The sequence below is a fragment of the Pundamilia nyererei genome, unplaced genomic scaffold (genome assembly GCF_000239375.1).
Source record: "Pundamilia nyererei isolate P.nyererei 1_Seehausen unplaced genomic scaffold, PunNye1.0 scaffold00082, whole genome shotgun sequence".
Classification (NCBI taxonomy): Eukaryota; Metazoa; Chordata; class Actinopteri; order Cichliformes; family Cichlidae; genus Pundamilia; species Pundamilia nyererei.
This window is the reverse complement of record NW_005187483.1, coordinates 1,363,644-1,388,763: the sequence shown is the minus strand read 5'-3', so window position 1 is coordinate 1,388,763 and position 25,120 is coordinate 1,363,644. Positions and strand designations below refer to the sequence as shown.

General features: G+C 37.5%; 4 protein-coding genes across 4 annotated transcripts in view; all 4 read left to right on the top strand.

Annotated features, from left to right (window-relative positions):
* mthfd2l (methylenetetrahydrofolate dehydrogenase (NADP+ dependent) 2 like) overlaps positions 1–7,562 on the top strand; it is a 13,449-nt gene extending 5,887 nt beyond the window's left edge. Inside the window, exons 6-8 of the mRNA XM_005738166.1 lie at positions 3,564–3,656; positions 7,007–7,132; positions 7,267–7,562. Of these exons, the coding sequence (XP_005738223.1) occupies positions 3,564–3,656; positions 7,007–7,132; positions 7,267–7,382 (335 nt within the window). The 3' untranslated portion in view covers positions 7,383–7,562. The remainder of the gene's footprint in view (positions 1–3,563; positions 3,657–7,006; positions 7,133–7,266) is intronic.
* A 1,623-nt stretch (positions 7,563–9,185) lies between these two features.
* Positions 9,186–10,726, top strand: epgn (epithelial mitogen homolog (mouse)). The gene is made up of 5 exons (XM_005738165.1): positions 9,186–9,253; positions 9,484–9,612; positions 9,909–10,029; positions 10,156–10,311; positions 10,403–10,726. The coding sequence occupies exons 1-5, from the start codon at positions 9,220–9,222 to the stop codon at positions 10,455–10,457; spliced, it is 495 nt and encodes a 164-aa protein (XP_005738222.1). The 5' UTR covers positions 9,186–9,219; the 3' UTR covers positions 10,458–10,726.
* A 667-nt stretch (positions 10,727–11,393) lies between these two features.
* On the top strand, positions 11,394–17,329 carry LOC102211225 (proepiregulin). The gene is made up of 5 exons (XM_005738164.2): positions 11,394–11,490; positions 14,117–14,200; positions 14,793–14,919; positions 15,430–15,576; positions 16,150–17,329. Exons 2-5 carry the CDS (start codon positions 14,122–14,124, stop codon positions 16,214–16,216), a joined length of 420 nt encoding a protein of 139 aa, XP_005738221.1. The 5' UTR covers positions 11,394–11,490; positions 14,117–14,121; the 3' UTR covers positions 16,217–17,329.
* Positions 17,330–19,992: 2,663 nt separating this feature from the next.
* On the top strand, positions 19,993–25,120 carry areg (amphiregulin). The gene is made up of 6 exons (XM_005738163.1): positions 19,993–20,171; positions 20,849–21,019; positions 21,226–21,454; positions 21,770–21,940; positions 23,352–23,465; positions 24,786–25,120. Exons 1-5 carry the CDS (start codon positions 20,135–20,137, stop codon positions 23,443–23,445), a joined length of 702 nt encoding a protein of 233 aa, XP_005738220.1. The 5' UTR covers positions 19,993–20,134; the 3' UTR covers positions 23,446–23,465; positions 24,786–25,120.

Below are 25,120 nucleotides of genomic sequence, written 5' to 3'. Positions count from 1 at the left end.
TTAATCAAACAAAAAACTGCTGATGAATGTCCTGCTGAGGAACAAAGAAAAAAATCTGGGAGTGTGAAGGAAAATCACAGGGTGAGACTTTTGGCACTGGAAGACAGATCAGCCCCTTATAAGGGTGCAGGAAGAAGGGATTGGATTTGGAAAGGTATTGCATGTTCAGATGAAGCAACAAGATGTGCTTAACATTTCAAAGTAAAGTGTTATTGCAGGTCAGAACAACACAAATGGGAACATAACTCACTCAAAGCTGCATACCAAAGAAAAATTAGGAGATCAAAACGCTGCAGTTGTCCCTAAAGTCATCGCTAAAAGGATAAAACGTTCTTTATTCATCCACATCAAATTAGGTCAGGGGACTGAAATATGCTATACAATTTCTGAAAGTAAATGATTGAGACCCAGTCCATGTTCTTCCAAACTATGTCGTGTGTACATATTGCAAATTGAGAACCATTTTTAAGTTTTTGAAATCAGTAAAAGAACACGCTATTTTGAAATTTGAGTCTTTTAAAAGCTCTTAATGGCTACTACTGACTTTGTAGCTGAAATTGGTTGCACTGTTAAAACATATGAGTTGTAATGAGTTGCTTGGAAACATCTATGCCAGGGTTTTAGTAATGCAGTATGCAAAAACAAACTTAAAGGCAGGTATTATCTTTTGAAACTGTACATATTTGTTTAACTTTACCTTTTACCTTTAGAATCACTTGGAACTGCACCAATGCTATTTGTTTATTTAGTTAAACATAAGCATAATCCTAATTAATTTCAGGTATGTTGTGCCATCCTTATGTAAAAAATCTTTTAGTTTTACATTATATTATTATTGTAAAGCCCATAACAGAAAACTGTATTGTTTATTCTATTGGTAGCTGCGTCATCTATTACCAAGTTTTGTCAGTTTATTAATCATCAGTGATTCCTGGATGATGGATGGTATAAATAGTTAATGAGAACTTATAATCTGTAAGAACTTGTTCTTACAGATACTTGGCAATCTTTAAGATTGAACTTATGAACTGGTGCAGCCAGTTCCAGGTCTTCTGAGCCTTACACCCAGATCAAGATTAACACATATTTGTGAGGCACGTGACATGGACAGAAGAAATAGAAAGTTCTTGGTCATAAGACGATATTAAGGAGAGGAGAGGAGAAGAGAGCAAATATCAATGTATCAATAACTATTCATATGTCATAAACTCCAGCTTCCTCCCATGGTTCAAAGACAATTGGTCAGTGGGGTTTGGTTAACTGGTGAATCTAAATTGCTCATAGGTGTGAATGTGAACGGTTGTCTGTCTCTATGAGTTACGCTTGTGTTTCTGTTTGTCAATCCGATCAATGAGTCTGGGTTTTGCGGTTGCGAGGAGAACGGTACTTGTCTGACTGCTTTGTGGTGTGGGATTGTTTTTCAGGAGTTGGGCTTGGCCACTTAGTTTCAGTGAAACGCTTTATCGTTTTGTGGGAACAGTTTGGGGATGGCTCTTTCCTGTTCCAGCATAACTGCGCACCAGTGCACAAATCAAGGCCCAGAAAGACATAGATGAGCGAGTTCGATGTGGAAGAACTTGAATGGCCTTCAGAAAGTCCAGACCTCAACCCAATAGAAAACCTTTGGGCTGAATTAGAGCAGAGACCCCAAAGTTGTCCTTCAAAATCAGTGTCTAGAAGCATAAATGTGCAAAAATGTACATGCACATACCTTCAGGTAACGTCAGGAATTTATAAATCATTTCAAAGAGTCAAAAAGAAGCGTGGAGAGGCTCAGAATCTAAGGTATTTGAGTTCCATTGGAACGTTTGCACAGTGTGGGATGGCTTGAGTTTCCCTGTCTTACCTGAAACACAAAGAATCTTTTAAAGCATTGTCACAAGGAGGAAGAGACACATCCGGCGCAAAAAGAAACTGATAGATACCACACGGATGCCTTAAGTTGTGGTAAAACACTCCCAACCAAATATTGAGTGCATAAATGTACAGATTTTTCAAAGGTTTGACATTTTTGTATTGAAAATGTTTTTTTAATGATCTTATTTTAATGTTCTAACTATTCTGATAATGCCAGATACTGGATTTCTGATGTTGAAGAGCTATAAGCCATAGTCAATAAAATTATAACAAAAAAAGATTCATATATTTCACTTTCGAAGTAATGAATATCTGATAAATGAAAAAAATAAATAAATTTCTGAATCAAATTACAAGACTTCAAAAAGACTAAATCTGGTCAATGATCTACCAGAACTTTTTCTGTAACTTTAAAAATGTATTTCTTACAATTTAAGTCAGATTTCTTTCAGCAGCTTTTTGTTTACCATGTAGAAATACAGTTAAATATGTAATTTCTTTACACTGTCAGAAAGGGGAGTTTCACTGGGCCGAAACACTGAAGATCAAAGTCGGCTATATGTGGCCCGCGATGTAAGATGAGTTTTACGCTCCTCTTGTACTTGTTATTTCAGGTGTATGCATTTTATCAGAACGTGACACTAAGGTGGACTACCTAGTTCTTGAAAACTAAGTTTGCAAAGAATGGCAACTGAATGTGTGCTTTGTAACTGGATATTAAACTGCAAATATACAATAAGGCTAAAAACAAACTTTCCTATTTTAAAAATCTTCAGTCCCCAGTAAGTGTTTCTTTTTTAATTCCAAAGGGAAGTTGAATAACCACATTGTTCATAGGTTTATTTCCCACAACACGAGTTGTACAGCTTCACACACATTTCTTCTGGTATGCGATATGCAGGTTTGCTGTGCTGTGACTTGCCTTTTCTTCCCTCTCGTTCTTATCTTCGCAGAATACCTCCGTGGATTACAGCAACAATACTGGTCCTAATACAGTTATGACTTTGCAAGTTGCTCTGACACACCTAAACGGAGATTAAAGTTACTATCATGCATGCTGCATTTCCTCATTGTGTAATGTCTGACTTAGGGTGTCCTTCCCCCACCACTGTCTCATTTTTTTTGTAAAGCTGTAAGAGAACAACAGGTCTCACAGTAATGAAGCAGAAAGAAGGGAATATTTACACTTTAAATGTATAAAAACACTGCTTAGCAGAATCAATATTCTTCATTCCCACAGGAGAACCTTAATTGAATTAATTAATTGAAGGTTAGGTTTTGGCCACATTAACTGTTTGCTGATTATTAACATTAGCACCAATACCCCCCAAAATGCACCACCTGTCAGTACCTGAAGAATGATAGACTGGGTAATAACTTGAAATATTCATATTGAGTAAAAGAAATCTTGCTTCTGGCACTTTGAGCATGTAGAGACACCAGCTTTAGAACAGTTTAAAGGAATGTCATTGACAGGATAACCTTCACTATCAGCATTTTTAGAAGTATTGAAAGATGTCCTTTCATGGTTAATTTGCCATGTTTTGGCTAAGTAAGTTTTTATACATATTTTTAAAACCCTGATGTGGCATTTTATTCATATACATTGAATGTAGCAGGTGATGTAGGTGATAGATATCTCCGAGACCAAGAAGTGTAAACCAAGAAGTGGTGGATTAACCACAACGTGTCCTTTTTCCTCTTAGGTGATGCCACAGTGACCATTACCCACAGATGTACTCCAAAGGAAAGGCTCAAAGAGCTAACCCGCCTGGCTGACATCATTATTGCAGCAGCAGGTAAACGTATCAGGACCACAGTAAAACATATCTGTCACTTTTTTCCACAACTAAAGAACTACCGAAGTGACATATGTCATACCCAACAAAACGTCTTTCAAATGAATGGAGTGACACATGCAAACTAGTTCAGGCAGGCGGTCTGGGTTGTCCTGCGTCTTGCATTCATAACAACCCTCACTTTCGTCACGTAATTCGTCGCCATTTACTTCCTTCAATTTAAGCTGAAAAATTTCCAGTGTTACCCTGTGTTGTGTCACTGACACTGCTGCCATGCATCACTGGCTGTTATTTCATCACCAGCGTCTAGCTGTAGGCTCCAATGTAATGTTTATGAGCTGCTGCTGTAATAAATCAACAGTTTCTGGTGTCAGTTGTCATACTAACTGTATTAAGTATTGCAAAACGATTCATAGGATTTAACATCACATCAACTGGCTGTACGGTTACAACCAACCATCACTGTCATAATTTGCTAATCTGCCAAGGCATTTCTCAGTCAGTGTTTTGGTTGAATAATGTCACTGTTTTTGAAAAATTGACATCAGTGATGTCATTTTTGTCCAAACAAGAGTCAAAACTAGGAACTTGGAATCACCTGATTTTCCTCAAACAATTAGTACATTTTCACTCATTATTCAAGTTGTGCTATTCGTTATTTTGCGACCGTGGCTCAGGGGTTGGGAAGCGTATCTGTAACCAGAAGGTCGCCGGTTCGATCCCAGGGCTCTCTGTCCTGGTCGTTGTGTCCTTGGGAAAGACACTTTACCCTACCGCCTACTGGTGTTGGCCAGAGGGGCCGATGGCGCGATATGGCAGCCTCGCTTCTGTCAGTCTGCCCCAGGGCAGCTGTGGCTACAACTGTAGCTTGCCTCCACCAGTGTGTGAATGTGAGAGTGAATGAATAGTGGCATTGTAAAGCGCTTTGGGTGCCTTGAAAAGCGCTATATAAATCCAATCCATTATTATTATTATTATTAAAAAATGTTCAGCGTGTACTGCAAAGAAATGTATCTACAGTCATGTGAAAATTAAAGATTTATAGGATTTGCAATCCTGTGAGAAACTAAGTACGCCCATAGTGCTTCCACAGGAATTAGTACTAATCACTTGCTCATCATCAAGTGTGATCAGCTCTGTAAAAGCAGAATTGATGGGTGTAATAACAGTGCCGCAATCGTCACAGGAGTCCATGTCCCAGTAAATTCACCCCAAGTTCAGACCATGCACAAAAGAAACTGCAAAACACTACAGAGCTACACCTCAGACTCTGCAGGTCTCAGTTAGCATGTCAAATGTCATTGTTGTACAATTAGAAAAAGACTAAACAAGCATGGTTTGTTTGGAAGGGTTGCCAGTAGGAAGGCTCTTCTCCCTGAAATGAACATGGCTGCACAGCTTAGGTTTGCAAATCTGAATCTGAACAAACCAAAAGGTTTCTGGAACAATGTCCTTTGGACAGATGAGACTAAACTGGAGATGTTTGGACATAATCCACAGCAGAAAATTTAAAGAAAACCTAATTAGCACAACACCTCATATCAGGTAGAGGTCTGATGATTTTGGTTTGTTTTGCAGCAAAATGACCTGGGCACATTATAGTCCTTGAGATGACCGTGAACTTTCTATACCAAAGTATTCTAGGGTGTATGAAACCATCTGGCTGACCGCTAAAGCTTTGCCCAAACTGGGTATTACAATAAGACAGTGATCCCAAGCACAGCAGCATATCTACAACTGACTGAAAATGAAAATAATCAAGGTGTTGTGTGTGAATGGTAGTTAGAAAGCACTTCAAAGCATAGAAGACATTGCCTTTATGAATGGGTGAATGTGGCTTGTCGTAAAGAGCGCTTTGAGTAATCAGGGAGAGTAGAAAAGTGCTATATAAGAATCAGTCCATTTATCAACTAAAGCAATGTTGTACATAAGAGTGGGACAAAATTCTGACACAACAATGTGAGAGACTGAGAGTCATTCAGAAATAATGACTTCAAGTTACTGCTACTGATTGTAGTTCTACGAGCTACTGAATCATGAGGTGTACTCACAGAACTGCAGAGAGTTCTATGAAAACTTTCCTTTTCACATACTGTACGTCGGCTTTTACTTACTTACCTAATCTGTAATAGGCTACTTGTTTGTATGCAGTCATTATTATACTGAACTAGGGTATCATTTGTTTTTGCTTTAGAGAAACTGGATTAACCCATTTTAAAAGAAGAGTTAAAAATATATTGAGAGCAAACATCCATATTTTGTGAATTTTCTTGTTAACCCTAGTTTTTTGGATAGAAAACCCTACATTAAGAAAAGCAGTGCCAGTTATATGGCATTACTAAAGAGGTTCTACCCTCCAGTGTGCATTCCTTTCCGTCAGTTTCAGATTACTTTTCCTGTGTTGGAACAGGTGTACGTGGATTTATGTTGGCTGATTATGCAAAAAGGAGGAGATGTTGTGAAAAGTGCTCACCAGCCCTTACTTGAAGTGAGCTTCTTGGAATCAAAATAATAAAAGGCGACATTTCCGCCTGTTACTCTACCCCATCTGTAGGCATTGATTAAAACTTTCTGGAAGAACAGTAGTGCTTTGTTTGTTTTTTGCGTGCTGGAACGTGCAGCCATTAATCAATACAGGGCTGTAATATTAGATGAAAGATTCTTTATTAACGCAATGCAGTGATGGGTGCCATGTCTTACTCTGTTTGTCATAAATGGGCTTTTTCCTGATGAGTCACACCTCAATTTCTTTTCATGCTGCAAATGTTTGGTTTTGATTTTGAAGTACTAACTGCATGTACATCATCTCTTTCAGCTGTCTTTGTGTCTTTTGGGAAACGGCACGTGTTTTGGTTGTGTTAAAAGCAAAACGTATGCTGAGGGATTAACTGGTTGTGTAATCTGTAGTAATTGCAGTTAATAGGCTTGGCATTTAGTTTTGTTATACCCTGTCATGGAAGTTTTATGCTGGCTTTATATGAGCAGTTCTAGTTTAGCTAGACAAACCTGTTATTTAATTATTTAATTATCCAACTGAATTTGGGGCCCATTATTAATTAACAATAATAAATGTGTGAGGAGATCAAATTGATTGTTATCAAATATGATGTGATGATTATTTGAATATTTGTGTTTTAATTCAGTTTTAATGTCCATGGTCCACCCGACAAAAGAACAATCAACTGTGATTCCAAAGATTTTTTTTAGATTTCATGAATAATTGATCTGTTATTGAGTTCAGTACTTCCCCTAACACAAGAATAGGATTTAAAAAAACATTTTAAAGCATTTAAAGAAAACGTTTCAAAGTAGTTCTCGTTTGTCACCATAACCTTGGTTTCTTTACGTAGGTGTTCCTGAGCTGATCACAGCAGATATGGTGAAAGAAGGTGCAGCAGTCATTGATGTGGGTATAAATCGCATCAAGGATCCAAACACAGGAAAACTTCGGCTCATTGGTGATGTGGACTTTGAGGGTAAATGAAAAAGAAGTTAACTGTGTCACAGTTTCTTCTATACTGCTGACATTCTGAAAACAATGTATACCTGTCTGTCGACTTTATTTTTCTTGGGAAACTGTCTCCAAGTCAATTGTTGTGGCATGTTGTAGGAGTGAAGGAGAGAGCAGGTTTCATCACACCTGTCCCCGGAGGGGTGGGTCCAATGACGGTCGCCATGCTGATGAAGAACACTGTGACTGCTGCCAGAAACGCACTGATGCATTAAACACACACACGTGCACAAACAGTATAAAGATATTTATTTTAACAAGGGCAGACATCATGCAGACATGCAGATATAGATGCATACATTTATATAGGCACCCGCACAGGCAGACCTCCTGCCAAACATCTAACACAGTTTTATTTGAACATCTGTGAACTCAAGACTCAATACCTGCTGGGAAATCTACTTGATATGTATTGCGTTTATAATATTTATTTATTCATTTATTTATTAAGTTATTTATTTCAGCTTTCACTTTTTAAGAATTTATATTAATATTTTTTCTACTGATGTAAGTTTGGTTCATTTTGAGCATAATGAAATAAAAACATTTCAGTTCCAAAGTTTTTTTCTATTTAGTTTTTTCATGATTTCCAAAAGTATTTTGTTGTGTGTTCGTTCTGCTTTTGATTGTAGTGAGACAGTAAAGCTCAACCATGATTAAGGGTTATGCATCTTAAACATTAGGCTGCTGATTCCTGATCTAACAGACAGCTTTTCATTTCCTTATCGCATCCTCTGCAATGCCTCAAATCCAAAAATAGGGAAGTTCTGAAAAATGAATGTAACCAGTGAAAAGATTCCCCAAAGACATTTCATCTTTTGATCATCATAATAATTAGATAATTAATCTATAGATTTCTGTATGGCTATCCATTTTCCTAATGATGGCACTGCTCCACTGTCTTAAGGCTAGAGGCAGGCCATCTTGGACTACTTGTCAGTTTTGCCCCTTCCTGATATCTCAGTTTTTTTTCTCTCCATATTTGTCACACTTACATGTATCAGATGTCAACACGAATTTTAATAATAGTCAAAGATAACTCATGGAAATAAAAATTACATTTTAAAATGATAACTTCATTTATTAAATAAGAAAAAAGCTATTTAAAGCTACCCGGCCCTGTGTAAACACATCTTCAGCTAATTCTGGACTCTATGGCGGATAATTTATATTTGAAAATGATATCTCATGCTCCCTGAGTCACTCTTATAATTTGAGCTAGATGAAGCAGCATTGCATCTAGAAATGTGCCTGTACTATAAAAGAAGAAAAGAAAATCTACTGATGGAAAAGCCTGGTGATTGAGTATGTTCAGGCAGCCGCCTGACCTCAATATTTGGGAACGTAATATAGGTAGCTGTGGGACAGTAAAATATAATGGTGGCTCCACACCAGTTTGCAATGCAATCCCCAAAGGATTTGTGTTTTCTCCCAAAAATGAAGCGGTTGTTCGGTTGTCAGGTGAAAGTGTAAACCATATCACTTTGGAGCCACCTCCTTAAGGTGATAGTGAAAAACAAAAAGCAAAAAAACAAACAAAAACAGTAAACACATAATTGAAGAGTTCATCTAGAAATGCTTGGCCCCCTATCAAATTTTTTGATAAAACTTTTAATTACATCTAATTCTAATGTGCTGTAACCTGTCTCTAACTAATTCTCTCTTCACGTGTTAAGAGGCCAAAGAAAAATAAAGCTTCCATTGTGATCACGCCGATGAAAAAAGAGAGGATTTCCCAACATCCGCTGTCAGTGAAGCAACTTTACTGGACTGTGAAACTGATTGAAAGTCACCCAGCCAGTGTTCTTCAGAAGCACTTGCCTCTGGGGATCTCGTGCCTCCCCCATAGGCTTTGTCTCTGCATGCCTATGAAGTAAATGACTTGATTCAAGTCGAGTATCAAAAGGAAATACTTTTCATTTTTCAAAAGAAAAAAAGCCTTCAGTGTTTTGATTGGCTGTGCAAATCTGGATAAATAAGCTCAGCGCAGACCTGTTGGTCACACCTGTGCAGGCAGAAGGAGCTGAACACATCACATCACCAAAGGACAACATGGTCACACAAAGACAGACGTACCTGGAGAAACGTAAGTTTCCAGTTTGTTCTGTGATAGAGCCATGAAGCAAGAAAAAAAAAACCTTTTAAAATAAAACTTTCATAAAGCTTGACCTAGGTATTTTTTTTATGTATAAATGATAATAGTAAAGGAAGAAACTTGTTAGGAAAACTGAAAAATGCATAGAGTAAAAATAAATCATCTATATATTTAATATTTAATATATTTTTTTAATATTATTTTCTTTTTTTCTTTTACAGCGTTTCTGCCGGCAGTGACGGTGCTGGTGCTTTTGGCTGCAGCAGGACATTCTTCAGTGGTGAATGATAATCTCCAGACCAAAGCACCGCCTCTGTCAAACTCATCTCTGACCACTCAGTTTAGCAACAGTGAGTGTTTTAAGTTTGAGTTTTGTGACGGTGTAGAAACACATGGCATTACAGTGCTTTATCCCTGACATATATGAAATCTACAGAGCCCCAAATGTCCCCAGTGACGTCACGATATATGCTTGTTAAGTTGTGGGCACAAGGTTTAAGGTCTTATAACTGAAGCTTATCTGAAGACCGGTGTCAAATAATGCCGCCTGTTAATCAAGGAATTAATAATAAGAATGAATAATTAAAGTCATATATTTCTGTTAAATTTTTGTTTATGTTGATTGTTTTATTCTCCCTCTCTGCAGGTAGCATGGAGTTGCCTCAAGTCCTACCTTTACATAAGCCATGTAGAAGCGAACATGCTTCTTATTGTGTAAACGGTGGCAAGTGCATGTATCCGCAAGACAGTGACAAACCTTCTTGCATGTAAGTTCTGCAGTATCAGACAGTATCCACAGTAGATTTAGTTAATAATGATCTGTATGAAATTCTTCTACGTGTTTGTTCATGTTCACTTTTGGAATGCGCTCACATATTTTCTCTGATCTGCAGCTGCGAACCCTCGTACAGCGGGCCACGCTGCATGTTTGTGGAACCAATTCGTGGTGTTACTTTGCTTGATGTAGAGCAAGTCATTGGCATTATTTTCGGGGTGTTCATACTCATCATATTTTTGACGATCGCATTTTACTTCTTTGTCTACAAGAGGTGAGTATCCACAGGTTTTCGCGGTGTAATAAAGTATGCAGGAATAGTGGCAGTTCCATTTCTGATGTTGTTTTTGTGTTTCTGTTTTCAGGTGTACAGAATCGACGGTGCCAATAAAATATGCACCTGCTAAGACCTCGGTGTGAACTCTGCAGCTCACATTTGCTCATGCACCACCATCTTCAACATTTCTCCTTTCAAGAAAAGACAAACCACAGCATTTCATAAGAGTGAATCATTTGCAAGTCTACAAAACAAATAATATGATGTATAAAAAGAAAAAAATTCCCTTTGACAACATTTAAATGGAAACACTTGACTGTTACAAGAGGTTATTAACAAGGAAAGAGCAAGCTCTATCAAATCTAACGTTATTTTTTTTAACGATTGTTTTATTTTCATGTAAAGAATAAGAATGAAAAATTGTATATATTTATTGCAAAATTATGTTAAGTAAATTATTATAAATTATTATTTTCTTGTATTTAAAGTTTATTTTTTAATTAATTACAAAAGATATTTGTGTTATTTGAATTTCACTTTTTGCTACAGCCTTTTTACAATAAATATATTTTTGCTTTGATAATTGTGCGTGCCAAATATTTGACAGGAGATACTCCATTACCATTTTGATAAGGTAAAGAAGAATTTTTAAAACTGCGTAATTCCTGTTTGAGTTTCACTTATTAAGCTTTTGAAACGATAATGCTCACTGATCCCCAGACAAACTGTAAATGAGCCATTTATTAAGCCTAAAAAGGCTGCCCAAAGTCTAATTAAACAACAGGTTAACTTGTAACACGATGCTGTGAAAGGCTAAACATGCTTGAACGGCATATTTAGCCATGAAATATGACGATAAACTGGTCCCATTCTTAAACGGAGTAAATCCGCCTTTTATTATCAACAATAAAAACTCCTGTTTTATGGAAACCGGTGAGGACAGACATTCTCGGGTCTGTCCTTTCATTGAAACCGCTGAGAGGTGAAATTATCTAAATTACATGAGTCTGACACCACACCCAAACCGCAGGAGTAAAAGCCCACTGGTTTCCTATTTTCAAAAGAAACGTCACCTGCACCTTTACCTGACAGTTATTACTCGTCCTGCTCGTCCTACCAGCGAACTATCGACTGAGATTGGGATCAGCAAACTGTCAGTGCTCCTGTCAATTATCGGTAAAGTGTGTGTGCTTTTCTTAATGTTGACGTCTTGAATATTATTTTTATAGTTTTATTATTATTGTGTGGATGCTTTAAGCATCCACACTGCATTTTCGCAGGAAATGCAAATTTTTCTAGTTATTATTTGAGTTTGACGCGTTGACAGTGAATGGCAGGTCTGTTCAGGTATGGATTGAATTTAAGTCATCTCAAGGAACCCGGAGCGATGATTCCCTAAATAGACGAAAAGCTCTTTCAAAGTTAAACTTAGCATCTACTGGAACGGAATGTTGAACTAAAAAATAACTAAATGCAGTTACTAATGGTTGTAGCCACGGGAACACTGTTTAACAGCGTCAGTGAGTGACTCCATACTGCAAGATTTCATTAAGGCTGATGTGGGCGTGTACCCATTTGCAGTCTGACTTTATCTGTATGTATTTTTAATTTGTAGTAGGCTACAAGTAGAGTACTTGCACTTTAGCTGATGTAGTTTGATATAGAGGGTAGCTAATTTAGTTAAATAAAAATGCAAGTTTGTAAGCTGGTCACCTGTTATGTGCAAATCATGAGTTCTGTTGTTTTTACTTTGAAATTAATTTTAATACATCTGTTAAGTACCATGTACCAGTACAATATGCTGCTATCCTTCTGGGTTTGACTGATTCTGATGGTGTTATAGATGTTAATAGCAGATAGCAGTTGAAAATTGAACAGAGTGAGGTCTGTTAAAAGATAATAAGGTGATGCGATGTTAAGTTATGTAAAATAACTTTCCATACTGATGATTACTTTCACTATTAAGACTTTAAGTACAAAGTCCACATACTATTTCTACTGCATCATCTTAGATATGTCTTGGTGTAAGATGCAGCTAATATGAATGATTTCTTTATTCATACTCAAAGCTTGAAAGCATAATCACCGCAATATAACATTAAAATCTAGCATTTAAATAGTTTTAATGTTGATCTTCAGATTTCCTTTGCTGCTAATATTTTGGCATTCTTACCAAACTGACTTTTAAACTGGTATTTGGCACTTGAGTCAAAAGCTGAGTTAACTCCAATTATAGTGTCTCTAAAACCCTTTTTTGGCATGCCCCAAATCAGCCAAAAATGTTTAAAAATTCAATAAAATTCACGTGATTTCCATTCCACTCAATTTTGGTCAGTTAATATCAGTAAAAAGGGATCCAGTGTGTATATGAAATCGTGGTAACTTAAATAATACGATCAAAACTCTTTTATTTCATTTGATTTACCTCAGTTTTTTTTTCCTGCATGGCTATGCATGCCACACATGCAGTGGCTTTATGTCCCACTGGTGGGGCCCACAGTTCAAAAACCACTGGACTAAAAGTAATTACAGAAACCATCCAAAGTTTTTCAGACAAATGATACTCTGTGGCATCTGTAGAGCCTAAGGGAGGCTGAATTATTTTATGACAATTATTTTCACCTCAATTAATGTCTTGAGGTAGGCTGGTTGCTAGGAATGTGCAATTAGAGTGAGTCATTGGCTAATGATGTAAATGATCTGATTAATAGTGATTAATTAGTAATACGGGAAAGCTACTTCATCACTTCCACTGTACTTTACACCAGTCAACCATGTCAGAAACACCCAACAACCACCCTGAGCTCTCTAACTGAAAACAGAGAAAAATACCTCTGCAGCCATAACAACAGACAGGAACAGAAACCCAAAAAGGGAGCGATTTTATGGCGAGTATTACCAGATTCATAACCAGTCCTAACTAGACACATCTTGCATTCTGTTTGATGTGTTTTTGCATCCTGTCTGCTGGAATGTGGGCGGCTGCTAGTGCTGTCCATTATAAAGTTGTGCAGGCTAGTACAGGTATTTGATCCAAGTAACACAAGCTATACCTTCTTGTTATCACCTAAAACTGACAGGCATTCTCACAGTTTCTTTTATCCCCCTGCATATTTACAGTTTCTGAATTTTTCTTTAATGCTGGTGCTATGTAAATAAACTCATTCATCCCTTTTCTTAACCGTCTTCCTAAATCAGGTTTCAGGGCTGGAGCCTTTGCCAGCTTTCACTGTGTGAGAGGCTGGGTACACCCTGCAGAGAATGCTAAGCAAAACCAACAAAAACATGAATCATTTTGGGTTGTTGTGGAGTAATTAAAGGAACAGTCATTCCTACATATAATTAAAAAAAAATAATAATCATAAAACATATTGCTGACTGACTGTACATATCTTCTCTGCAAGTAAAAATAACATTTGCAGCTGTGAAAGTCTGTGTTTGCATGCAAAACTATATCATTCCCCGACAAACTGGATTAGGTTAAATATATAAGAACCTGGGCAGCACATTTTTAAAATGTCCATTTTCAAATGACTTTTTTGATTGTTTTACCTTCTCAAGGCCTCGCAAATGCTTAAATAAAAACACCTGAAAGTTGTTACCCTGTACAGGGGGTGGCATGTTCACCTTAAAGGTGCACAAAAGTTTTTTGACCAGCTATTCTTAAGGTTGTTAGAAATTAGAAAATGCTATTGGTCAGCATTCTTTAGGAAAAAACTCTTACAAAAGGGCTTGCGTAGCTCATTGTTCATATCAGACTTATATCCAGTGTGAATAACGAGGATTTGTTTTTATCTGACAGGTGTCATGATGATCTGGCCGTATGTACTCACCGAGAGTGCATCACCCAGAGTGCCGTCTGCAGATGGTGCTTCTTTGCCTGCAGGTATTCAGCTCTACAGCTGCTGTGAAGACATTTTATCAGCCTTTTTATAGCATAGTAAATCAGAAGATTTCAAAATTAAAATGAAACACTGAGCACCTGGAGTTGAAACAAAGTGGGGGCTATGAGGATGAGGTGTTATACAATTAGTCAGCTATTATTTTTTTTATTTTCAAATGTTTCCTTAAGTTAAAATAAGGTGAATATAGCTGCATCATTGGCTGGTAGCACAATAAAACCACACAGATAAATGTTACTTTCTTTACACTTCATAGATAAAATGATTGATTAATGGCATTAACTGTCAATATTAACTGACAGATGCAGCCCCAAAATACTACTTATTTCATTTAATGTACAATTATTAATAGAAAGGATGTAATGTTAGATATAATAACCTTCAGAAGCCCTTTACATTAAAAATAAGACAATGAAGTAAATTATTTAGATAAAACAAATGGAGGATATTTAAATCTAGTAAACAAATAAGCCACAGCTCAGGTAAAAAGTAACATCCACAGTACTGTCTATGTACACCGATTCATGCAGGTCTTATTTTTAGGAAAAGTTTCCAACGGCTTGTTGTTTGTTTCAGGCCAGGGAGAAAAGCAACAGCGTGTGGTTAAGTGGTCGATGCAGAACTGTGAAAGCGCATATGACAACTACTGTTTGAACAACGGCCAGTGCATTCTGCTCGTGGACATCAATGAACACCACTGCAAGTACGATCGTGTGTGTGTGTGTGTGTGTGTGTGTGTATGTGCAAGGGCCATGACAAATAATGGGAGGAATACCACTCAAACCAAAATTTACACACTAAAAAAAGATAGTACTCCATGAGATGTGTCAATCATTGCTATCAGTCAGCATATCAGTAGTTGGATGGGTGATTGAATGTTCAGGATGCATACTGTCATGTGGTGTAAAACCTAAAAGAACCAGGCCAAAGCCAAACAAACAAATAACATAGTGCTGGATAAATGGAGCGATAAGAAAGAGAGCCCAAGCGCTGAGACAGCCAGTTCTTAAATGCTCCAGGGAGACTGACCAGGTGCTCTCAGTTACACGGATTAACCCCACCTACCAGGAACCTGCACACACACAGGGACAAACAGAAAAAGCAGCAGGCCATGGCAGAGGGCAGTCACATGTGGCTATGTGGGTGGGTAAGTGAATCTGTGCTACTTTGTCATCATGAGTAGTTATGCATGACTCGTCTGTTTGTGTTGCAGGTGTGAGACAGGCTTCATTGGTTCCAGGTGTAAGAAACTGGAACTTGTTTTGGGGCCAGAAGGTGAAAAGCAAATAATTATCATCATTTTCTTCATGATTCTGCTGATTATTGGATTGGCTGGAGCTCTGTACCTTTTCTGCAGATGGTAAGGCTTTGGTATGTGAATGTATGTGACTATACGTGTGGTTACTTAGTAGGCCTCAAACTAAAGCAATGAGATTTCTTACAAAAACTGAACGCTGAGAACAAAGAGGAGCCCAGAGCAGAAAAGAAACAGACTTTTGGCTCATGTGGATTATTTTAACATAAGCTGACCTCATTTGAAGCCATGTTGAATATGAGTTTTGACTGTTGCAGCAGTACATATGAAAAAGAAAATAATAACATTATGTCTCCATGGAATATGTCAAAAGTAGGCTGCACATTAAGCTGCTAAAAGTCTACCACTAAAACTCTGAGGGTATTCGTGACACTACAGCTAAACCTACAGATCTACATTTTACTTTAAATATTGAAGTTCATGAAATAAAATCTTGCCCTCAGCATCCTGCTCCATGCACACGCACCAAACCACAAAGAACGGCTATGACCGAAATCCCATTTCAAGTTCCTCAACCTTCATTGTTGGTTATATTAAAGCATGAAATGGTGAAATGCTACATCACCGAGACAGGATTTGTGTATTTTGAAATAAAATCAATATGTGTTATTTTTGTAGGTATGAGAAGAATAATTTTCGACGTCAGCTGAAGCTGCAGGGTTACAAAGGAGTCGAGATGGCTTAGAGCATTTCACGCTCTCTTGCAACATCCACTGCTGGAAAAGACAAATCAAGATTTCTCCCATTTTTCTAAATGAAAATTTCAACATATCAAGAAGAACATCCTGGCAGTTCAGTGGCTAGCTTAGTAAATTGTTCCTGCCTCCTTTACACTGTACGTCACGTGGCTTTATCAAGCAGGCAGATCACCACAAAGAGGTTATAATGGTCAGCTTTGTGTGCGGTGGGATTGTTTTCCAGCTGCACTGGTTCTAAAGTTGCGGCACCTGTTACACTCAGTTTGAAAAGATGAATAGTTAGGCACACAAAAACAGTTTCTGTGGGTGACTCCGCCCACACGATACTGAAAAATTAATGGAAAATAAACAATTGTGAAGCGGTAACTATAGTAACTTGTAACGCAACAAAAAAAAAAATGTTGCTCCGAATTTGCTGATAACTAGCAGAATTGATCATAATCAATATAATAATGTAGTTTCCTCACTTTGGGATTTCTGTTTTTTGCTAGAATGCAAGTCTAATTTTAGAATATGAAAGGCTTTTCTGTGGTTCAGTGAGGCTGCGTTATCTTTTGAATCAACCCACTCTCAGATCCTAAAATAGAACTGGTTAAAGATGTTTTGTTTGTCTTCCAGTCCTGTCTACTCTGACTTAACATCCTAAAAAACAGATTAGGACTGTTTACACTGTGGTTTGAACTTTGCCTTTAATTTATGCTTGTGCCTAGCTTTTAGCTTTTATTAGATATCATTTTTTTGTCTTGCACAAAATCAAAATGGCCACTGTTACTATTATGATGATGTCACTTTAAATTGGCCAATGAGTGTAAAGTTTTGAGCTTTAACGCTTGAAACTTTGTGTAGTGTGGAGGTTTCCTCATTCTTATAAGTTCAGTTGGCAATGTTTATATACTCTACAACCTCTGTCTGTGTTTGAAGCTACAAAGTATTTATTTTTTTTACTTTTACTTGTTTTTTTTTATATTCTTGTATCTTTCAATGTCCTCACTCATTCTTCAGGTGATAAGGCTGCAGCGGTGAGGCTTCAAATTCTTCTCAAGCCTTCCTGCAGTCTTCACATTTTTCTTACATGTCATCAATATCTCTCTTTAATATATATATATATTGATATGTATTGTTTTTTTTAAAAATTTATTTAACTTTTTTTTTTCCAATTTTTTTGTCCTTTACATTTTATACACATGTAAGAATACTTCTTGCTGTACAGTTTGCAAAATAATCTTTCTTGGGCAGTGTTATCTGGACTTGTACCAGGGGAAACATTGCTGTGCTGATGGTGATGCTGGCTTTTGCACTGCTGCTTCCTTCTGCGGGTTTGCCACAGAAATGCTTTGCAAATGGAAACCAGGTGGTAAGAGCCTTGGTTCTTCTGATAAAACTCTGAGAACGCCATCTCCAAAAAGCTTTCCTTTGAGTTGTTCTTCATTTGAGTCTAATAAAAGACTGACAAATGACTACAAGTTATGTGTACTGTGTGCATCCAAACCATCCCTATTAAACCCAAATAAATATGCATGTCTGTGGTCATTATCTGACCTACCGAGTGCAGTGTCAGATGTCAAGTTAATCAGTAGCTTCATTTTACACTCAACCAGAGCCAATGATCCATTTTAACACCTCGCCTGGATCCGCTTTACATGTTCTGTATACCAATGAACAGCGACGATGACACGTAAACATTAACTCACCTGCAGCTGCTCCTCTGTTAAGACATACTTAAAAACACATTAGCATGCGCTTACACACGCGATGACCCACAAACACATCCACTCTGTGGTGGCCATTTTGTTCTAAACATAAAACCCGTGGATAAAGATATTCGAAATTCAGGAACTGCTGCTCTAATCCCTGCACTGTGCTATTACTTATTATTGCATAAGTAATAGTAGGCTACTCATGCAGTGAGTAATACAGTGGGGGAAGCCCCACTAAGCTGCATCTTCGTGTGTTCTTTAACAAACAAGTCTCATGTCTATCACGTATGCGTTTGTTTTGCTTCTCAAGTCAGGTTTGTGTTTTAGTTTCTGTTATATTTGTATTATTCGCTGTCATTTATTCTCAAAGAGTCGCTTTCTAGATGGAAATACAGACTATTAAGGCTCCAGATTGAAAGTCCACATACATCATTTAAGGGCACTCAGCGGAGAGACATAATTAAGGTGAAATTGATAGTTTTCAGGAAGATGCTGGAGTTGCTTTTGTGCCATTAATACTAGTTGGTAAAGTTGCAAGAATTCATCTTCAAGGCAATAAATTTAAGAAGCCGATCTAAATAAACTGAGAACTGAATCAGCTACAAAAGGCACCATGTAGACAACAGTGTACATATACATTAAAAAACTTTAAGCTAATACTTCACATGGGAAATTATGCTTTTAACGGAAAAGTAGAGATTCAATATCGGCAGCTAGTAACATTGTAACAGTGTTGTGAAGATGCACAAAGACATCTAATTGTATTTTTGTGTTCAAGTTTTCATCCTGTGTGCCTTTAGCTTGACAGCAGTGTGTTTACTGTGGGTGGCTGTTATGAGGTGCTTCTCTCCTGGCTTGTGTCAGACTTTCCACACATCCATATCTCATATCCTCAATGTCATTACACATATCCAAACAATTCCATTGCATGTTTATCCTCAACAAAACGTGCCAGGAGCTCCAAGTCATTGTTACGGAATGAGATGGAGTAGTTCCCTGCATTCCTAGCAGGTTTGTGTTTGATTCCACTAGTGTATGACTGATGGGACAACCTGTATCTGCAGACACAACAACATAAACAACACACCCTTGTGTGCAGCTTCCCCACCCAAGCCTTAAGGTCTCCTCTTAGTTACAGTGTACAGAAATAGTAACACTGAGTATAATTTGATAAAACACACACATAATAATTCAGACAGAACCACAACCCGCCGAACAAAACGAAACAACAATAAAACAGAGCGCGCTCATTGTCATAGGCAAATAAATAAAAACAGGTAACAAGCAATACACACTTAAAAAGATAATATTAAAAAAGTATCTTATATCTCAGAAAATAAGACACATTCAGAGGTGTATTTTCTAGAAGCCAGCCACAATTCCCATTTCATGACCTATTTGCCCGTATATGTTTATGAAACCACTTACCGAAACAAACACTCATAGATACTCTTTTTATGACCCCTTACTGCTCTCACTGTAATGTAGCATTTTTTTAATGTTATTTTTTATCTTTGTACCTTGACTAAAGTGTAGCTATGACTCGATTACAGAAAAAGGTGTGTATAGTTGCTGTCAATTAAGAACCCAGTAACTTTACTTTTGTGGTTTGCTTAAGATTTTGTCTATCTAAGATTAGTCAACACTTTGGCCATTCAATAAATGACACATGATGGCCTAGAAAGTTGTTTTCAAGTTAATGTTGAAAAGTTTTATAATATCCTGGTATGTGTCTCTATCACTACAGAAGGTATAACTAAGGCCATATAAAGGCAGCCCTGCGGAAGTAATAAAAGTTACCAAACAGGTGATAAAAAGCCAAGAGCTTGGTGACCCAGTGTCGCCCACAATTATTATTCCCACCAGAACGTGAGGTGCAAAATGTATTGCCTGGGGCAGATGAATTAGTAGACACACACGAATAAGTCACACACACACACAAGCACAATGCGTTTTTTACTCTCTCTCCTGTGCTCTCTCTTTGCTCTCTCTTTGCCTCATGCACACACACTCACAAGTGCACACACACACACCCATCTGTTTCCTTCAAGTTGAGAAGCAGGCGTTGGTCTATAAAAGCTGCACCCAGTGGAGGTGAAGAGAGCAAAGCACACTCTCGATCAGCGGGGGACAAAGACACACTTCAACACCTACTTACACACACGTTAGTGCAGGACTATCATACACAAAACACTTGCTTCCTGGGATATGAACCCTCTCATCCTCACCTGTTTCCTGTGCTTCGGTAAGTCTGAACTTGTACTTAAAAGTGTCTGTGTGTTTGTGTGTGCGCAGATAGTTTAAATGACTGAAATGAAAAGAGAAATGCAAGTGGCATGACAGAAAGGCATGGGTCAGGGGAGAAAACTTGTATCCACAGGCGAGGACTTGTCAGAGAGGAGAGAGGTATTTGAGATTTTTTATTTTTTTTTGTCAGAGACGCTTCTAGAGACCAAACTATTACCAGACATTGTGCAGGAGACACACCAGACACACAGAAAGGTCATCATATTTTGAATACTTCATTATCCTTTCACTGAATCCTATTCATCACTGGTGCAATACAGTCCTCAATGTGGACTGGTTGTACTGGTTTAAGATTGTTCCCAGCAGAGGAAGGTGAAATAATGAGTCAGAGGTAAAGCTATATGAGCACAATTTCTAAAGAAAGTAACTCACACAAAGTTCATGGTAAGAAAAAAAAAGGAAAGAATGAAAAAAAATGACTGCCAAGACTGATTTCTAAAATAGTTTATCAGCAGATCGGCAACTATTCACGTCTTTTTTCTATTTATAGCTCTGAAAGAGTGTTTTTCACAATCCAAGATGTTGATCTGGATCAAAAGAAGTAAACTTTGATTTAATTGTGTATTTCTATGTAGATTTAATGTCTTATTCATTTTTGTTGGCTTTTTTTTGTAGTCTGCAGTGCTCTAAGTGCTCAGGGATCTACAACCACACAGTCAGGTGACCAAGTTGGAGTGACTGTCGACCTGGCCTCAGGGGAAGGCCTCCAGAATTTGCACAGCGATGATGATGAGTTGGAAGAGGACGGGATTTCAGGAGGAGATGATGAAAATGTCAGCTTCCATGGTACAAGGGAATCTTTTATCTGAGTATATAACTGTGTGATTTGTATATGTTTCTTTTAAGAAAGATGAGTATATAAAATTGTATGAAAGTGAAGTTCTCTTGACTTTAACAGCTTCAATTGATTAAAAAAAATGTTTTCAGCCTTTAAGTCTAGGGAGTTAAAATGGCACCCTAAACAACTGCGGATGCTTCCTTTCCTCCTACAGACTTGCATCCCAACAGAGATGAGAAGAAGAAAAGGAAGGTCAAAGGCAAGAGGAGGAACAAACACAAGGGCAAAAGCACAACTCCTTTCAACCCCGAGCACATGGTCTTCACTAGTGGACACACATCCACTCTCAGGACCAATGAGGATCCCTGCAACACCTCCCACCTGGGCTACTGCATTCATGGATACTGCAAGCACATAGACGGCCTGCATGAACCAGTTTGTATGTAAGTACAGTCCTGGCCCCATTGTATTTTTGCATGAGAGAATATGAGCTCTATGGTTGATACAAGCATGTGGCCTTCACTGAATCATGTTTGGGATCATTTGCAATCATCAAAATGAATGATGTCGACACAAAACCCCCAAAACAATTATACTGTTAAAACCACTGCCTCACCTGAATGTGACTAATAGGCAGGTTCAGACAGATTCAAGTTATTGGAACAACTTGAAAAAATCATTCAAACACTCATCAATATCTGATATAAAAGCCTCTTCATTGAGTCATCACACTGATTTCTTAACTCTTTTTTCTGCAGATGTATGAAGGGTTATGATGGAGAGCGCTGTGGGATCCAGACTCTGGGGACAGTGAAAAATGAGCCCACCGAGACCAACAATGCTGAGCTGGTGCAGACGGTCTTAGTGGTCATCGCCGTGGTTCTTTCAGTCATCAGTTGTACCGCCATACTGCTTATGACCTGTGCTCAGTGAGTTTGAAACTGTCACACAGCCAAACACACAAAAAGAAACACAACAAGACACACTATTTGGTGGTAAGGCTGTAGCAACCAAAGCATTCGTTTCTGGCTGAAGGATTTTAAAGTAAATGGATAAAATTCCAAACATGAAAAAATTAGTGGTAACATAATACGTATATCAGAATATGCCAGTTGTTACATATGTTATATATAACAACATTTTAAAAGAAAAGAAAAGCCTCTAATTTGGCCTTAATTAATGATGCCAAAATTTAAAATTTAGCCCTCATTTAACTTTTGTCTTTTCCTAGATATAGATAGGTCTGGGTTAACCGAGTATTGTATTGTATTAGTATGAGTAACCTATCTTCAATTCACTGATGAACTCTTAATAGTAAACTTAAATCTTTCTTTTGTTCCCAGTTGTAAAAGCAGTCAAAATACAACTTTACAACTTGAAAGAAAATCCTCATAGTGGGATTTTTTTTACAGCAATAAACCCGCCATTGTTCACTGAGGAGAATGAGGTGCAGAAAAAACAAAATGTAATGTCCCCACAAACTCACCACTATCAGACCCCAGTATAGCTGCTATCAGTGTGACCAGCTTCACCAAAGCTGGAACAACATTAAGACAAAGCCTGATTGTGGTGATTTTGTGAAAAAGTAATCTTCTTCTTTTTTACATTTAAAGTATTGTAGAGAATATTATCCAATAAACCATCCACACCCCATGAATCCCAACAGAACAAAGGTTACGCTTCCAAGATCCAGGCCAGAAACACTTCCTGGCATATGACCACACTGACACATCAAAAAGTACATTAACACACCCGAACACACCCAGACTTTAGAGTTATTGCTCACCACTTTGCCAAGATCAACTCAAATGACTTCTACAGCTCTAATGGTCATTCCTGTTCCTACAGCACCATCAACGGCGTCACCTCACTGTTGTTTTATCAGAAAGGCTGTAAGGTCTTTTGTATTACTCGTACTTTTTTTGAATCTTGAATTCCTATGACAAGCAATTTATTACATAATCACAGTTTCTTATCAATATGTAATGAAATCAAAGGTATTATTTGAATTGTGGACAGAGTCAATAGTCCATGATGGTGCAAATAAAACAAGCAGACATGCAATTAAAGCTTTACAGCCACGGTTAGTTATAACTACTCAGTTGGAGAAAACGAGAGAAAGTAGGACTTATTTCTGTGAGTCTGAAACTTAAATAGTCATATGCTTTTTATGTGCACAGCCAATAGAAATGACAGTGAAAATGTCACCATAAAATGTATTTATCTCTATCAGACCATTACCATGTAGCTGGCACTGCAGTCCTGGTTTTCAAAATAGCTGATTCTTTCACTTATCTGAGCTGTTTGGGCTTTTGATACTAATGTTAATGTCTTGTGTAGTTACAGGTCACATAAAAACTTCCTGGCTTCCTACCTTGGAACCGTGTCAGAGCAGGAGAAGCTTCAGAAACACCCTGGCGACGTTGTCGTTTGAGGGCGTTAAGTTACAATGAGGTAGGTGCTCCTGAGGTTTTGACCTCCTTATGTGCAAACCAACACGTACTCACTGTACTTATTTTTTATACAACTCAGTGTTTATTGCACAATATAAAGCATCAAATTATCAGAAAAAGCAGTGCTACTTCCAAGTACTGCACTGTGTTCAGACCAGCAAGATCATGGAAACGTTTTATTTCAGATGGAGTTTGTAAACATATCGTTTAGTCATCACCTTACATGAGTGTTTTGAGTCACCCAACCCTGACCTCGAATAACCCATAAAAAATAAGAATAAAGATATAAAACAATACATACCATGAAAATGACAACTACGACCTTTACCAAGCTGGATAATGTGTCAGTGCTGTTGCAGTAATGCCATCAGTGCAGCAACATTGATATAATCTTCTCGTATTTCTGGCGCTGTATGGTTTCGTGATGTATTTTTCACCTATGGTCTTGCTTAACTCCTTAGAGGAGTGTGTCTAGCCACTGATCACATGAGTCTAAGCCAAACAGGAAGGAGTGGGCTCACTGAATGACAGGAGCGCACGTACGACTGTTGTTGTTGTTGAATACATGCATCATGCAGATCAAGAGAGATCCCTACTAGAGGCATTAGTCGGGATTAGTGAGGGGTGTCTCCACTTGTTCCATCAATGAAGTGAATAGCAGCGTAAAGAGAAACCACACGTTCATTTGTACACATTCATCTTTGTGTCCTGAACAATAAGAGTATTGACATACTGACTTTGCACGTGATGACCTATAAAGAGATAATTTACTCATTAAATCTTACTGAGCAGCACATGCAAACATGCATGATGACTTTACATGTTTGGAAACAAAACACTTTAGTTTCAAGATATACACAGTGTGGACATGCCGTATTCTCTTCATAAGCTTTTTATTGTGGCAATTTAGGAATTGCTGAAATACGGGATTTCTGTTACACTGCCACAATGAAGCATGAATGAATGATGACAAAAATGAGTGACTAGAATGAGGGAAAGTAATTAAAAGGGACAGTAATCTGTCCAGATTATTTAACCCTGTTTATTTGCGGTTAAAAAAAATATTTTTATTACTCTTTATTTGTCTTTAAAACCCCAAATGACATAGAAATCTACAGAAATTAAAATAAAACATATCTGCACCGTTATATTACTCAGTCATAGCAAAATCACCACAAAGTGCAATATCAGAATTGTAGAGTTTTGCTTTACATAGCTAAAAAAGGATTGTATGTAAGTTTCAAAATGAAACTATTGCATAGATTTCTACTAAAACATTAATTTATGTATTTTTTGACCTTGCATTTTTGTCTTTCCACAGCAATGCTAAACAGTTCAAAGAACCTGGCTCTGACCACCCGAGAGACGAGTGAATAGATGGCTTCAATAGATGCTGTGTAAAAACACTGTCCAGAATTTATTAGAATGTAATTTATTTAGTATGATTATTTATTGTTAACAACTATATACACGTATCTGTATGTTGGACTACTATTATAATATCTTTTATCTGTGAATGCTGAGGATGCAGCCTTTTGATGTTCTCTAGTTTTGTTTTTATTTATTGTACTGCTTTTGTTATAGGTCAGAAAACACTCTTCATTTCACTCTGGAAAAGGGATGGAATATGATCACCAATAAAATGTCTCAGTGTTA

Excerpts from the sequence above, each read along its gene's own strand:
- areg (XM_005738163.1), top strand. The coding sequence starts at position 20,135 with ATGAACCCTCTCATCCTCACCTGTTTCCTGTGCTTCG. Across the intron at positions 21,020-21,225 it reads TGAAAATGTCAGCTTCCATG|ACTTGCATCCCAACAGAGAT; the intron begins GTACAAGGGAAT and ends TTCCTCCTACAG. Across the intron at positions 21,455-21,769 it reads CTGCATGAACCAGTTTGTAT|ATGTATGAAGGGTTATGATG; the intron begins GTAAGTACAGTC and ends TTTTTTCTGCAG.
- epgn (XM_005738165.1), top strand. The coding sequence starts at position 9,220 with ATGGTCACACAAAGACAGACGTACCTGGAGAAAC. Across the intron at positions 9,254-9,483 it reads ACAGACGTACCTGGAGAAAC|CGTTTCTGCCGGCAGTGACG; the intron begins GTAAGTTTCCAG and ends TTTCTTTTACAG. Across the intron at positions 9,613-9,908 it reads GACCACTCAGTTTAGCAACA|GTAGCATGGAGTTGCCTCAA; the intron begins GTGAGTGTTTTA and ends CCCTCTCTGCAG.
- LOC102211225 (XM_005738164.2), top strand. The coding sequence starts at position 14,122 with ATGATGATCTGGCCGTATGTACTCACCGAGAGTGCATCACCCAGAGTG. Across the intron at positions 14,201-14,792 it reads TGGTGCTTCTTTGCCTGCAG|GCCAGGGAGAAAAGCAACAG; the intron begins GTATTCAGCTCT and ends TGTTTGTTTCAG. Across the intron at positions 14,920-15,429 it reads ATCAATGAACACCACTGCAA|GTGTGAGACAGGCTTCATTG; the intron begins GTACGATCGTGT and ends TTTGTGTTGCAG.